Here is a 13,267-nt window from a genome sequence, read left to right as displayed (position 1 = left end):
AAGAAATTTTCTTTCAGTGCGATGGTGGCACATTCAGTTATGAAGTCTCTGGGGGTGTTATATTCCCAAGTGGTAGAGTGCAGGGCGGCCTTTAGTACCGTTATAGTCTCATCTTGCGGGATACTGGTATATAGGCTCTCAATGTCTAAGGTGGCCAAGATGATGGTATCTGGCTCAAAAGAGATTGATTGCAGTTGGTGTAGCAGGCTTTTCGTGTCCTTGAGGTATGTCGGTGTGTTTTGCACAATTGGTTTCAAGAACTGGTCACAAAAGGTTGACAGGGGTTCTAAAATGGACCCGATTCCCGACACAATTGGGCGTCCAGGTGGGGGCAATTTATTTTTATGAGTCTTCGGGAGTGTGTAGAAGTATGGAATAATTTTATTACTCCTCGAAAGAAAGTCTGCTTCATTTTTAGATATATGACCCCTGGATTCGGCCTCCTGGACCAGATCGGTGATACGATTCTGGAGTTCAGGGGAGGGATCTGTGGTAAGTGGTAGGTAATTGTTGGTGTCACTCAGTAATTCTTCACATACCCTCTCATAATCCCTAATATTTTGGATTACGATGCCGCCACCTTTATCGGCTGGTTTGATGGTAATAGCGTTGTTGTTTTTTAGTTTATCAAGTGCCCGGTACTCCTCGGCGCTGAAGTTGCCAAAGTGGTGCGGTTCAGGGCATGCTTCCAAATCCAAGAACACTGCTTGTTCGAAAGCTGTAATAGCAGCTGGTACAGTGTGCGGAGGGGGTACAAACGTCGATTTTGGTCTCAGGCCAGTATCTCCCTTACGCATTTCTGCATCAGGATCCTCTTTACCTTCAAAAAAGGCCTTCAGTTTTAGTTTGCGGAAAAAATCCGTGAGTTCACAATGTAATTTAAATTTATCAGGACGAGCCGTAGGCACAAACCCCAGTCCTTTCTCTAATACTCGTTGTTCCGTGGGTGTGAGTTCCAAATCCGACAAGTTGGTGATTAGACTTGTTGGTTGCTGGCCCCTGGTTGTGGTGTCTGGCTCCTCGTGCGGTTCCCGACAGCTTCGTCTGTTTGCCAGGAGACTTGGTTGGGGGTTCTCTTGTTCCTCCCTCTGCCTCTGCGGCCCCGTTCTAAAAAAGGCTGCTGGTATTGGTTTTGGGGGGGAGGAGGAGGAGGGTGATGCCATCCTGGGTTCCAACCCATCATAGGGAATTGTGGGTGTGGAAAGGGGAATGGTGGCGGCCCGTATCCGGCATGTGGTGCCATTGCCCAACTTGGTGCTTGGTTGTGGTTCTGGAATCTTTGATTGCCTCTGTGGCCTCTATTGCCTCGTCTCCCTCCTCGTTTGTATGAGCCTGTGCTTGACCCACTACTATTGGAGGAATTATCATCTGTTGCATCTGATTCATTCAAGCCCTTTGTAGGTGCTGTATAATCAGGGTCAGCGTAAGGGTAAGTTTTGTTGAATTCAAATTTCTTAAGGTCTTTCTGAAATTTGGTTAGTTTAGACTGCAATAGGTTTTCTTTATATTCATTCATTTCACGATTGATCTCATCTAGTTTCTTTTTGTAGCCGGTCACAGTTGTTTTAAATTGTGATTCCGTCTCCTGTATTTCTATCAATAGGATGTCAGAGAGACGCAGGGCAGTCTTAATGATCAGGACGAGCCAATCACGCGTGCAATGCCACGCGATCATGGCCCAATCTTTCCTAAATTGTGCATCATCTAGAAAGATGCGGGGGGCATTGGTCACCAAAAGGCCTTTTGGTGCTGAGTTGGAAGTCAGGTATTGCTTCATTATCGTCCCATGTAAGATGGTGCGTATACGATCACGTTTCTGTTCCGTTAATTTCTCCCAGTCTGAGGTGTGTGCTATGGCTTGTGAAATTGCCGGGTCTGCAAAGAGATTGGCATCTGCCATTATCGCATCTATTTCTGCTTCCGAGAAGGTTAGACCCAGATTCGACATTATGGGATCTGCTTGGTGGGTGGTACTCAATCAGAGTTGGCGGTAAACCAATTGAGGGTCCCTTGGTTTCAGGAGAGGGAAAAAAGGAAGAAAAGAGAAATAATCTCTCACAGCTGTGCGCTGCTTAAATATTTACAAACAATAAGAGAGAGAGGGAGAGTCGTGAACACTCTTAGTCCCCAAATTATAATATGTAACAACAACAAAAGAGTGTTCCTGTTCTGGTTCAGGTGGAAAAAGGCACAGAGCACAAGGAAACAACAAAGCCCAATAGGTTTGTTAGGAAAGCCCTCACTCACCGACCTGGTCGGTGACTTGCTTCATCATCGGGCCCCACCGGGTGTGACCGAATGTCACCCCGGTGTGCTTCGACGCCAGAGTTACTGCGGAGCTGGTTTTCGTGATGGGAGGGCTATGTGGAAAATTACGTGAATAGTGTCAAGTGGTGGGATTAAAATTGCCTTGTATGTGTCAAAAATTTAATTTTAATCAAAGACCATCAAGGGCAAGGTTAAAAAATGTGTAGGTGAGTAGAGCCAACTAATTGGATGGTCTTACTCCCTCTAGCATTAAGTGAATATGTGAATGGTCGACATGGACATGTTTCAGCCGGTGTGGTATCATTAACCTGGCATTCGTCAGGACCTATGGTGTTAAACCTCGGCGGTATGGGCACTCTAAGGCCCACCCTACCAGAGGGCTTGAAAGTTAAAAGATCTGTGAAGTGCACAAAAACACAGAGGCGGGCTTCACCACCCGAAGGTAGGACGCACACACCTCCAGCCTCTAAAATTTAGAGACTAAAAATAAAAAGGCACCTGTGAAGGTAAGAAAACACAGACAACACAAGACAAAAGAAACATAATTAGAATATTTTGTCAATTGATTTAGCCAGATTCAGTCTATTTCTAGTGCTCATAGTGCCAGGGTGCACCACTCATGCAGAATAGCAGAGGTGCGTGGCTCTGCCGTTGGCTGAGGCTACACGATAAGTCATATTGTTAATATGGTGGCACTGTCAAAGTAGATTGCCAATTTTGCAAAATCTAACTGTGTAAGTGCACAGGGGAGGGTATTGATACGTGAAATGAGGGCGAAATGGCAGTGAAAATAAACACGCAACATTCTGTCACTCATCGATCAATGGGCCAAATGGCCAGTGGCCAGTCAGCAATGAAGCAGTCAAGAAGTGGCGAGAAAGAGGGAGGGTCTCACTTCACCAGGGATGAAAATCCACCCCATAGACCGCGGGAGGGAGGGGACGGCGCATTTGGCACATCCTGCAAAGCAAAACAGAGGGAAGAAAAAGGGACACCAAAGCCTGGTCAAGCAGCAGTTAACACTACTTAGCTCTGAATGGTTTCTCAGCCGGACTCGTACTCACGCCCACGGCGTCCGTCTCCTGCAGATAAGCCTACACGCCCTCAGGACCGGGTCTCGTCGATCCGGTTGGGAAGGGTGAAGGCGGTTATATGCGTTGCCGGTGAGGAAAAAGGCGCGACACCACTTCCGGGAGTTTCAGCCTTCCTACCACGCATGCGTTGAGGATGTACTCCAGGGCTAGACTGCTAGCCTGGTCCGGGCAGGGTACTCACTTCCGGGAATTACGCGCGGATTGAGGCGCATGCGCAGACATGATTTCCTTCGGAATTCGGGATAGTGACACTACTCGTAATGCGCATGCGCAGACGAGGTGAGACTTGAACACGGATGGAAACACAAGAGCGCAATTTGGTGTGCGCGTGAGGGGTATAATCAGAGTCAGTGAAAAGTATAACTGGCTCATGAGTTCAGGATGGGTGTTATCAAGACCAGTGGAGTGGTAAAAACTGATCTAGGAAAGTTAAGAAAGTTAAAGTAACACCGTAGCAGACAAAGGGAGTTGGTGGGAACAGATACAGATCTTGGGATAACAGATATTCATTTCAGTCATTTATTTGAGAACAGAACCCCAAGGAATGTCATCATTAAGGCCATTAGTATGGGTGCCAAGGCGATACACCCAACGCTGTTCCTTTTCAAACAGTCTCTCAGATATATTGGGGCCCCCAACGATTTGTTCAATCACAGTCCATTTCAGGTCGTTGGTGGTGTGATTGGTCTGGAGGAAATGGTCACTCATTCTTGTCGTGGCTTTTTTGCACCTGATATTACTTCTGTGCTCACATATCCGTAGCCTTATTTTACGGGTTGTCATACCCACGTAACGGAGTGAGCATGGGCAGGTGACGAGGTACACGACATTGACAGAGTTACAGTTAGTGTGGGCTTTCTGCCACCAGGTTTTACCGGGTTCCAGAGTCAAGGATTTTGTCGGGGTAGTTAGGTGACAGACAGAGCAGTTTGAACAAGGGAAGTGGCCCGTCACTTTAGGAAGGTTCCAAGTGTCAGTTATACTCCTCATCGGGGTTGCAGGTAGTATTTTAGGTCTGGTGTGGACCAGAGCATCCTTGAGACTGTGCCCTTTCTTAAAGGAAAACAGTGGTTTTTGCCAGTCCTTCTTGATGCTGGTGACGATTTTCCAGTTCTTGTTTATTGATTTTTTCAACTGGTTGGATAGTGCACCGTACGTGGTGACACACGTGAGGGGGACTTCTGTTGTTGTTATTTTCGAAGTTGGTTCCAGAAGTGCTTCCCGTGGTTGATTCCGTGCACGTTTGAAGCCTTTGTTTAGTGATAGACACAATTGTTTGTGTGTCATCTGTGTATGAGAGTGTCTGTAATCCAAAAGATCGAATCCGCTTAGCCACCGGGGATACAAATAGATTAAACAGTGTTGGGCTCAGGGACGATTCCTGAGGCAACCCACATGGCAGAGCAAAAGAGGCAGACTTAAATTGGTTGTGAGTCACAATTTGAGATCTCTTGGTAAGGTAAGTCTTTTATACCTAGTTGTAATAGTCGATCTGTCAGAAGGGTCAGGGAGATGGATTCAAAGGCTGTGAGGAGATCCAATAGGATCATTGCCGCAGCCTGACCCACATCAACTAATGTTCTAATGCTGTCTACAGCTGAGACCAAGACTGTTTCCATGCCATGGCGGCTCCTGTATTCAAATTGGGAAGTGTCCAGCAGTTCCTGTTCCTCAATATATATATGAGGTGGACATTTAGATGGTTTTCTAAAGGTTTTGCAGGTACAGGGAGCAAAGATATGAGACACTACTTTTTTAAGTAATTGGGGGTCTAGATTAGGTTTTTTTCAACAAACTGCAGTTTCTTTCCATAAGTGTGGAGAGTATCCTGTGATGATGACCCTGCTCGTGATTGAGGTTAAGGGGGTGGCAATTGTGCTGGCTACTAGTTGGATAACTTTGGGAGGTCATGACTCAAAAGGGGACCCAGACTTTATGTTAGGAAGATGGAACTCTGTGGTTAGATGCAGGCTCCCTCTGCCCAGGATACCCATCCTGTCTACTCAGCTGCCTACCCATGTGAAATGCTCATGCACTTTGTTTTGCCCCTCCAAGTTGAAATTACCTACGTTAACTAGTGCCTAATCGTATTTAGAAAACTGATGCAATGTGAAGCAGACACAGCAAACTATATGAGACTAAAAGCTTTAGGATAATAGAGGCTCACTATTAGAATATCATCTTCGTTACTTGCGTTTAATTACATTTCATTTTATATGTCTGGAAATGTTAAAGAATTCTTCAAATGTACATTGTGAAGGGATGCATATTGTTCTGAATCATTGAGTAATGCAACATTGATTAATTGAAAAACCTAATAAAAATATTTGAAATGAAGTAGATGGGACTGTTTGTTCTTCTGTAATGAGAGGTGTGGCACAGCGGCTAGAGCGGCTGACTCTGTAGCACGGAGGTCACGGCTTGAACCCCAGCTCTGGTGGCAGCTCAGCATCATATGACTTTGGGCAATAGCTCACTTAATCTCTCTGACGGCCTTCAGTGCCTTGAAACGGGTGATATATGGATTATAATTTACATTAAGAAAGAGAGGACAACTTCATGCTCTGTAGTACCACCTCTGCAAGATTTAGATTTCTACACAGAAAGTAATTTGTTTGATACTTTTTCCCAGCATTGGCAAAGCCAGTTTGGCAGGATTCAAAACAACATTTGTGTGTATACAATGGACGCACACAGCATGTGTACAGTGACATAGTTGGGGGGTGTGGGGGGGTTTGCTCTGGGAGGCACTCTCCCCACCCCAGAGGACAAGTCGTCTGCCAGCCGCCATTGGAACAAGTCATCAGACAGCCGCCACCCCAACCCCCTGCTCTTACCTGCACTGGGTGGCAAATTTAGGGGCCGCTCCAGGTGGCAGTAGGTCTAGCTATGCCACTGCATGTATGAATGCCTGTGTTTACATTTTCTGGTACATTAAATCCATACGTATTGGCTTTGCCAGCGCTAGCCTTAAAAGATTTTACCTGTATATGGGGGTGGGGGAGAGGGGTGGTTATGGATGCGGCCTGTTCTCCTGGACAATGTAGCCTTTTTAAACAGTTGACCATATTACATTCTTCCTACCTGAAGATCCCATCTGGGGCACAGACAGGAAGTGGCTGCCAACTTCCTTTCCATGTCTATGCTCTTCGGTACAAGAACAGCATAGCCACCGGTTACAGTTGGTACACAGGGTATACGCCGGTTTCTTTTCTTTGCACTCAAAGCAGCTCTGCAAAAGAAAGCACAATAAATATTATGCAAACTTCTTATTAATCGTAGAATGATCATTGAAGATCCTGCATTCTAAACATTTGGCAAACCGAGTTTCACAAACAATGCAGTGGGCACAAAATAACTCTCCAAGATGATTATTAGAAGGCACCTCCTGATGAGAAGCAATGTTTAGGAGTCAGGCTTTTAAATAACTCTGTGCAATTGGGGATACAAAAATACCACGGCTTGTAAGAGATTAATATACTGCCATATTTCATGGGAATGCTGCTATGCAGACACTGATGGGAAATACGCCGAAATCTGACCTCAAGTATACTTATTTTACAATGAAAGCATACATTACGAGCATGCTCCTCACCGTAAAACAAAGAGTAGGTAAAGGAGTTTTCAAAATATGTGACTTTAAAATATTCTGTTTCTCAGCCAAAATATGTGTGTTACAGCTGGATTAAAAGCCGATACTCATTGCTTGTATTTTATAAGATGTATAATAAGTTGTCATGCTGTCTGCCTGTATTTTTATTACAGCTAGAAATGTCTAAAATCCATTTCACTGGTACAGCCCCATTGGCTCGCATCTAATTACACCACCTCGCACACAATCTCCCCTTAAATTACAGTGAAAAAATGCCTGGCTTTGAAGGCTTTGCATAGTGAGCTGCAGGAAAGGAAGTAGATTGCCTTTCCCACAACCAGGTCATATCTCCCTGTGAAAAAAAGGCCATAACACTCAGGGTTTGATTTAGAGTTTGGCGGAGAGGGTTCTATGCCTCAAAGGCAACAAAGTACCCTCTTAGCCAAACTGAAGTTCCGCCCGCCTCATTTACAGTCCGGCTGAACTAAAGTATATCAGTGGAGGAGACTACTCCGTCTCTGCCACAGACATACACCTCTGATGGTGCAAACAGTGAAAGGTAGTCGGAGGTTTAGCCATTTGACTGCCTACCTTTTTTAGAGTGGGCAATCAAATTGCTACTTTTCACTAACCATCACCACCAGGGGCAGTGAAAACTTGTAAAGATCCCCTACACCATGGAAGAAAATCTTGACTTGGGATTTTGTTTATGAAATTAAATTAAATTAAATATTTTACCATACAGCTCCATCATGTTGTCGAAACCGCCCACCAAACTTTCAATTCATTGATAGGTGCTGCAGTAGCAACCAGTTCCTGCATGTCCAAGAGATGTCCGCTGGGCTGGTGGCCATCTATAAAATCTACAGCCGGGTACTCCCTTCGGGTGATGGAGTAATTTACTCCATCACACTGATGGAGTAAATCCCATCTGTGGAATTCAAAATCAGGCCCTCAGATCTCTTTGTATAGAAAGCACATCCCAGGCACAGAGGAGCACTTCACATGGAATGGGGTTAGTTGGGCCTTTGACAAGTGTGGATTGCTTTGAGTCTTAGCTGCAGGTCTGGGTTGGCTGGCCTTGGTTGGATTTGGGGCGCTATATAGAGGCATGCAGGGGAAAGAAGAGGGTTGCCTTCATTGCAGGCAGTGCTGCAAAGTACTCTGGGACAGTATGGTACCAAAATATTGTGTATCAAATATCCTTCTACAAATATATCATAGCCAAAACTCCAAGATATTGTTAAAGTGGTTATTAAGATTAGATCTCCTATTTATAACTCCATATCTATGTAGCTTGAAAATATGTATATCTTCAATCTTTATTATGTGTAATTAAGTATAGTAAACGTATACACTTAACTTCACAATATTTTGGTAATCACAATTTAGGCTATGATATTCTTTTAGCTCGACATTACTGTCCACAATGTTCTGACATTGCAACCCACTGGGATAGTTGTTGTACTACAGCACTTCTACGAAACAGGATCATGCTGTCGTAAATGCTCAGAGGAGAAACTGTAAGAACTGTAATTTGAACTGGATAGGGGCTCACACAAACTGAGTTTAACTTTTACAAACTAATACATGGACACTCTAAATCAGGGATGGGACCCCTACAGAAGAAGAAAAGAAGTTTGCCTGACCTGCAGGCTGAATGCATAGCTATCTGCGTGCTAGAGCACTGTTGAGTGAAAATGTTCTCTCTCTATCTTGAAGAACTGGGTCTGGAAAGCTGTACCATGAATTAAGGAAGGAAGATAGATTCTTGCTAATCCCCATAAGGACATTTGGGTTAAGGTCCAGCAGAATATCTGCTATCCCTTTTGGAAATTTTTTCCTGAGCACACACAGTGCAGAAAGTACTGGAGATAGAGGAAGTTGTGTACTCACAACTGGACATGTCTTCAATCAGGCCATGTGAAACAAATCAAGTGTCCGCAATGAGCGGAGAAGCCCTGCAGATTTAGGGAGTTAGAGCTGTTGCAGAGGAAACCATGAGACCTTTTGAAGTGAACCTGAACTGAATTTGTGAGGAGTCTTCCAACAACTTGAATTGTGTCCTGGTGTCCAAGAAGACTTTAATGAACGTTTTTATGAAAGTTTGAAAACTTTGAGCACTACGGAAGAAACTGTAGAACTTTTTCTGAAAGTTAGCAGTTGGAAACTGTTCATCTCTGGAGAACTAGGACACAGTGCAAAGCCTACCCATTTTGGATGTATGTCCACCCTAGAGCTTTTAACTGCAAAGTTGAAGGCTTCTACGGGACAGCAGAAAAAATCCATGCTTTTCTGGCTACACCTTCGAACCTTGCAACATTGATTTTTTTCCAGACACCTTGTTGGTCTAAAATACATACTTTTTGACCAGGTTGATCCACCAACTTTCTTTTCAACTTCACTCCATCAAGGGCCAGTGAAGGAGTGTCCAAATAATTCCTGTTTGGTTTTATATTTCATGTATTTACCTTAATGCTTGTATTAGAAAAAAAAAGAATTACTAATTGATCCGGCAACTTAGGCAGATGAACATCATGAAGGACCAAAAACAAAATATTTTTATTTTCATGTGTGCCTTCATTTACATTCTGCCAGCCCTCCAGATTCTTAGACTTATAGCGCTAGAATTCTGGTCATGTTATTAGTGCTTGCAGGAAGAGGGATCATACTTTCCTCATAGTATGTTTAAGATTTTACAAAATTGAGCCCTGATATAGCAGGATGACATTCCAAACCAGTTTAAGTCACTCTATCACCTGTAGTTGTTTTGCACTATGAATTGCTGTATTTTTGCCTTTTGATAGAGAAATATACAAGGCTCCAGGTCTGGGATGTGCTCATTTTAACCACTATTTGAGCAACCAATACAATGTCCAATGTCTAATGAACAGGGGAAGGGGAATTATGAAGTTCAGAATAGAAAGATGAATGGCTTTTTATTTAACATTTCCAGCCTCACAGCGTTGTATATTTATTGTTTACATGTGACCAAAAATTCCACATGGAATTAAATATGCCACTCGTGTTGAAATATAACAAATTATATCCAAGATGTGGCATGAACTGTTCAGGAGTACATTTTGTCAGAAATAACTACAGCCATATATCTATTAATTTATGAATACTGTTGGACTTGGCCGTTTCCTCAGGGTCATAGCCAAACGTTTTTTCTTCACCCTCCTGTTTTCTGAACCAGTTTTTGTTGGCTTTTAGCACTCTGCGCACTTTACCACTGCTAACCAGTGCTAAAGTGCTTGTGCTCGCTCCTTAAAACATGGCATATTATATGGACTTGTACGTCCCTAGTAAAGTGACACTATCTGTGCCCAGAAATTGTAAATTTGAATGCCATTAGAGGGCTTGCAACACTGATTGTGCCACCTACCTACGTATCCCTGAAACATGTCTCAGGCACGTCATTGTTGACTGAGTGTGCAGTTTTAAACCTTTTGCCAAGCTAAATCACTCCTTTTTTAATAGATATAAGTCACCCCTAGGGAAGGCTCAGGACAGCCCAGAGGGAATTGTGCAGGCCCAAAACGAGCCCATTGAAGTTTGAGTCCCCATTTAGCAAGAGATTCCAAGCCAGTGTGGGAAGAATGGCCGTGAGCGTCTCGAATGTATCAGCTATTGAGATCTTCATAGCGTATTGATTAGAACCACTTGGTAGCACCAGTGGAGCACAAGTGAAGGAGTGGGGAGCTTCTGGCTGATGAGCAGAACGCATGATCTATGCAATGCACCTATGGCTTGTGGATGCCAGGGGATGTGAGTGGCTGTGCAGAGCTCTGTGGAGGACACCTCTTCACCATGAGATATGGGCCCTACAAAGGAAGGCTTTTCTTAAAACAGAAGCCACTGGATCCAAGGAGATAAAACAAAAAGAGTTGCGGAATAAACAAGATCTTTTTACTCCCAAGGCCCTGGATCACACGAGGCACATGATGGTATTCTCGAAAAACCAAATGTTTCATGATGAAAAGACTTATGGAGAGGCAGCATGACCAAACTGGTGCATTGAAGGGGAAATAGGGCAGTGGAGGGGTTCCGGGGGGATACTAAAATTTTATTCTAGAATAATGAGCCAGATCGAAACCTACTTGACAAACAAGTCCCGGAGGTGGAAAAGAGGGCAGTTCTTTTAAAAGTTTAGAAGGATTTTTCTGTTGGACCGCCTTAGTTTGAATGGCTGTGCTGGACAGAATTCTACTAACTGTAATGACTGTGGAGGAGCTGAAATGCATGGAGCGACTCCTCTGACTTCAATCCCATTGGCTCCAGGAACCGTCAAAGGGTCTTCTCTGTGTTTGTTCTGTAGTCGGGAAGGCCATCTTACTCACACTCTAAATGAGTTTGTGGGTATGGGGAAGCCAGTGGAGACACATCTGCCATTCTTTTAGTAGGTGTTTCATTACCGCCACCTTATACAACTCATAATTCTCTTTTCTCTTTCTTGTTGAAGCTCTATAAATGCTCAGACAATCAGGCAGACGTTGCATTTTAATGGTGGTGTGCTTACGGGGGAGACTGACGCCTTCACTTTACTATAGATTCTTCTTTCAAAGAAGTATTGTGGAATTTAAATCTTGTGAATAGATTTTAAATGGCCCTTTAAGTTAAATACATCATAGGGGCTACACCGAGTGCCAGCTGACAGGCAGTCAGTTATAAGGCATTTTATGTTCTTGGTGACTTGATGAAGATGCATAGGTATTCCTTTCTGGGTCCAATATAGTTATCCTGTGGCCGGGTCTTGCTTTAATGTTAGATCACTGAGAATGTCAGTACTAGTAACATCCTAGCATTAACTACCCGTGAAACCATATGTACTTCTCAATGGTTATTTTGCAAAGCAACACAGAATATTTCATATTGCAGATCAAGAATGGTGTATTTTTCAGGTGCCTTGTCAAACAAGAGCCTGAAATAAACATAGTGAACTGAGGATTGAGGACTCTGGGCTTCATCAAGAGGCAGAAGGTAATGTTACAGCCACCAATAACTGGTGGCTGATTGTCCTGTCTGCTTTCCGCTCTCATCCCCTGTCCCATTTAGCGTGCAGTGGACTGTAGTTTTCCTGAGCCACTCTGGCTTCACCATCAGGAAAATAACTGTACTGCAGCCACTGGGGAAATGGGGCGAGACTGGATAGCCCTGTGTAAAGCTGTCCCTTGGCCACAGCGCCAAGGAACCTAATGGTGTTAGCGCGCTTAATAAATCAATTTAACATAACATAACATAACTTGTTCACTGTTTTTTTCCTGCCTAGGTTCATGCGCATAGGGAAAAGGGTAATATGCAAAATGTCCTCTGGGACTGGGAGAAATCTTCTAGCACATGTAGGACATTATGTTTCTTTGAAGAAGTATCCTCGTTTTGAGTTATGTGTTTGGCACTAAAAGTGCCATGCTAATAGGGCTAGTGGCTATGCAGTTCAGAAGCTGTTGCAGGGGGGAAAAACACCAAAACATTGGGAAATCCTAGGTAAGTTCAGCTTGCCATGGCTGGGCCATTCTGTGGTATGCTAGACTGGGCACTTTGTTTTTTGTTGTTACCTCTATACCTGAATTAGTAAACCGCAATCCTTATTTCACACATTTTTTATTTGTCGAAGAAAACATTGAGGATCTATTTACATATGCAAACCTACACAATCTCGCTTCTCCTTGAGCACAGTGAATGTCACCTGAGTATCAAAACAAACTATGCAGCAGTCATAGAAATAGCCACAGAGCTGCTGTGTTGAGGTGGGGAAAATAATTTACTGATTGTTCTCACTGTCAGAGGAGGGTTCCAGATTTAAGGGATATATATACATATAACTCAAACAAAAAAGGCAATTGCAGTTGTCCAGCAACCTCCTAATAAATACAAATAAAAATGTAGATTTTTTTATACCTTCTTGTTTACTTACCAGGGACCGTATTATGTATCAGGCGCACTGTTCATGTTTGCACCATGGTGCACCTTTAAATAGGTGTACCACAGGCAAACATGAACAGTGAACCCAATGACAATAAATGTACTGCTTTCAGGGCAGTTAAATACCTGGGACTGCCCTGGGGTTTGTGCATTCAGAGAAATAAGGAGGTGCTGCTTTAATCAGCCCCTCTATGTTGCAGTGTTCTGGTGCCACACGCCTGCACTTTTGTGAGAGGACAGAAATCCACTTGAAGGCGGGTGCAGTGAGTGACTGCCCTCGCCGGCAGGAGGATATAGAGCAGCCGCGGCTGGCAGTGGGAGTACCTGCAGGGCGGTGACGTGGGGAGGGGAAGGGGCAAGGTGGGGGGTAGTAATGTATGGATTACGG

General features: G+C 44.0%; 1 protein-coding gene across 1 annotated transcript in view; it reads right to left on the bottom strand.

The window, feature by feature from the left end:
* The window catches only part of TRIM66 (tripartite motif containing 66), an 842,425-nt gene that overhangs the window by 282,868 nt on the left and 546,290 nt on the right, over positions 1-13,267 (bottom strand). Inside the window, exon 4 of the mRNA XM_078680990.1 lies at positions 6,447-6,594. Within this exon, the coding sequence (XP_078537116.1) occupies positions 6,447-6,594 (148 nt within the window). The remainder of the gene's footprint in view (positions 1-6,446; positions 6,595-13,267) is intronic.

The sequence above is a fragment of the Lissotriton helveticus genome, chromosome 3_1 (assembly GCF_964261635.1).
Source record: "Lissotriton helveticus chromosome 3_1, aLisHel1.1, whole genome shotgun sequence".
NCBI lineage: Eukaryota > Metazoa > Chordata > Amphibia > Caudata > Salamandridae > Lissotriton > Lissotriton helveticus.
The sequence above is the reverse complement of the archived record's forward strand: the minus strand, read 5'-3'. Positions and strand labels throughout refer to the sequence as shown.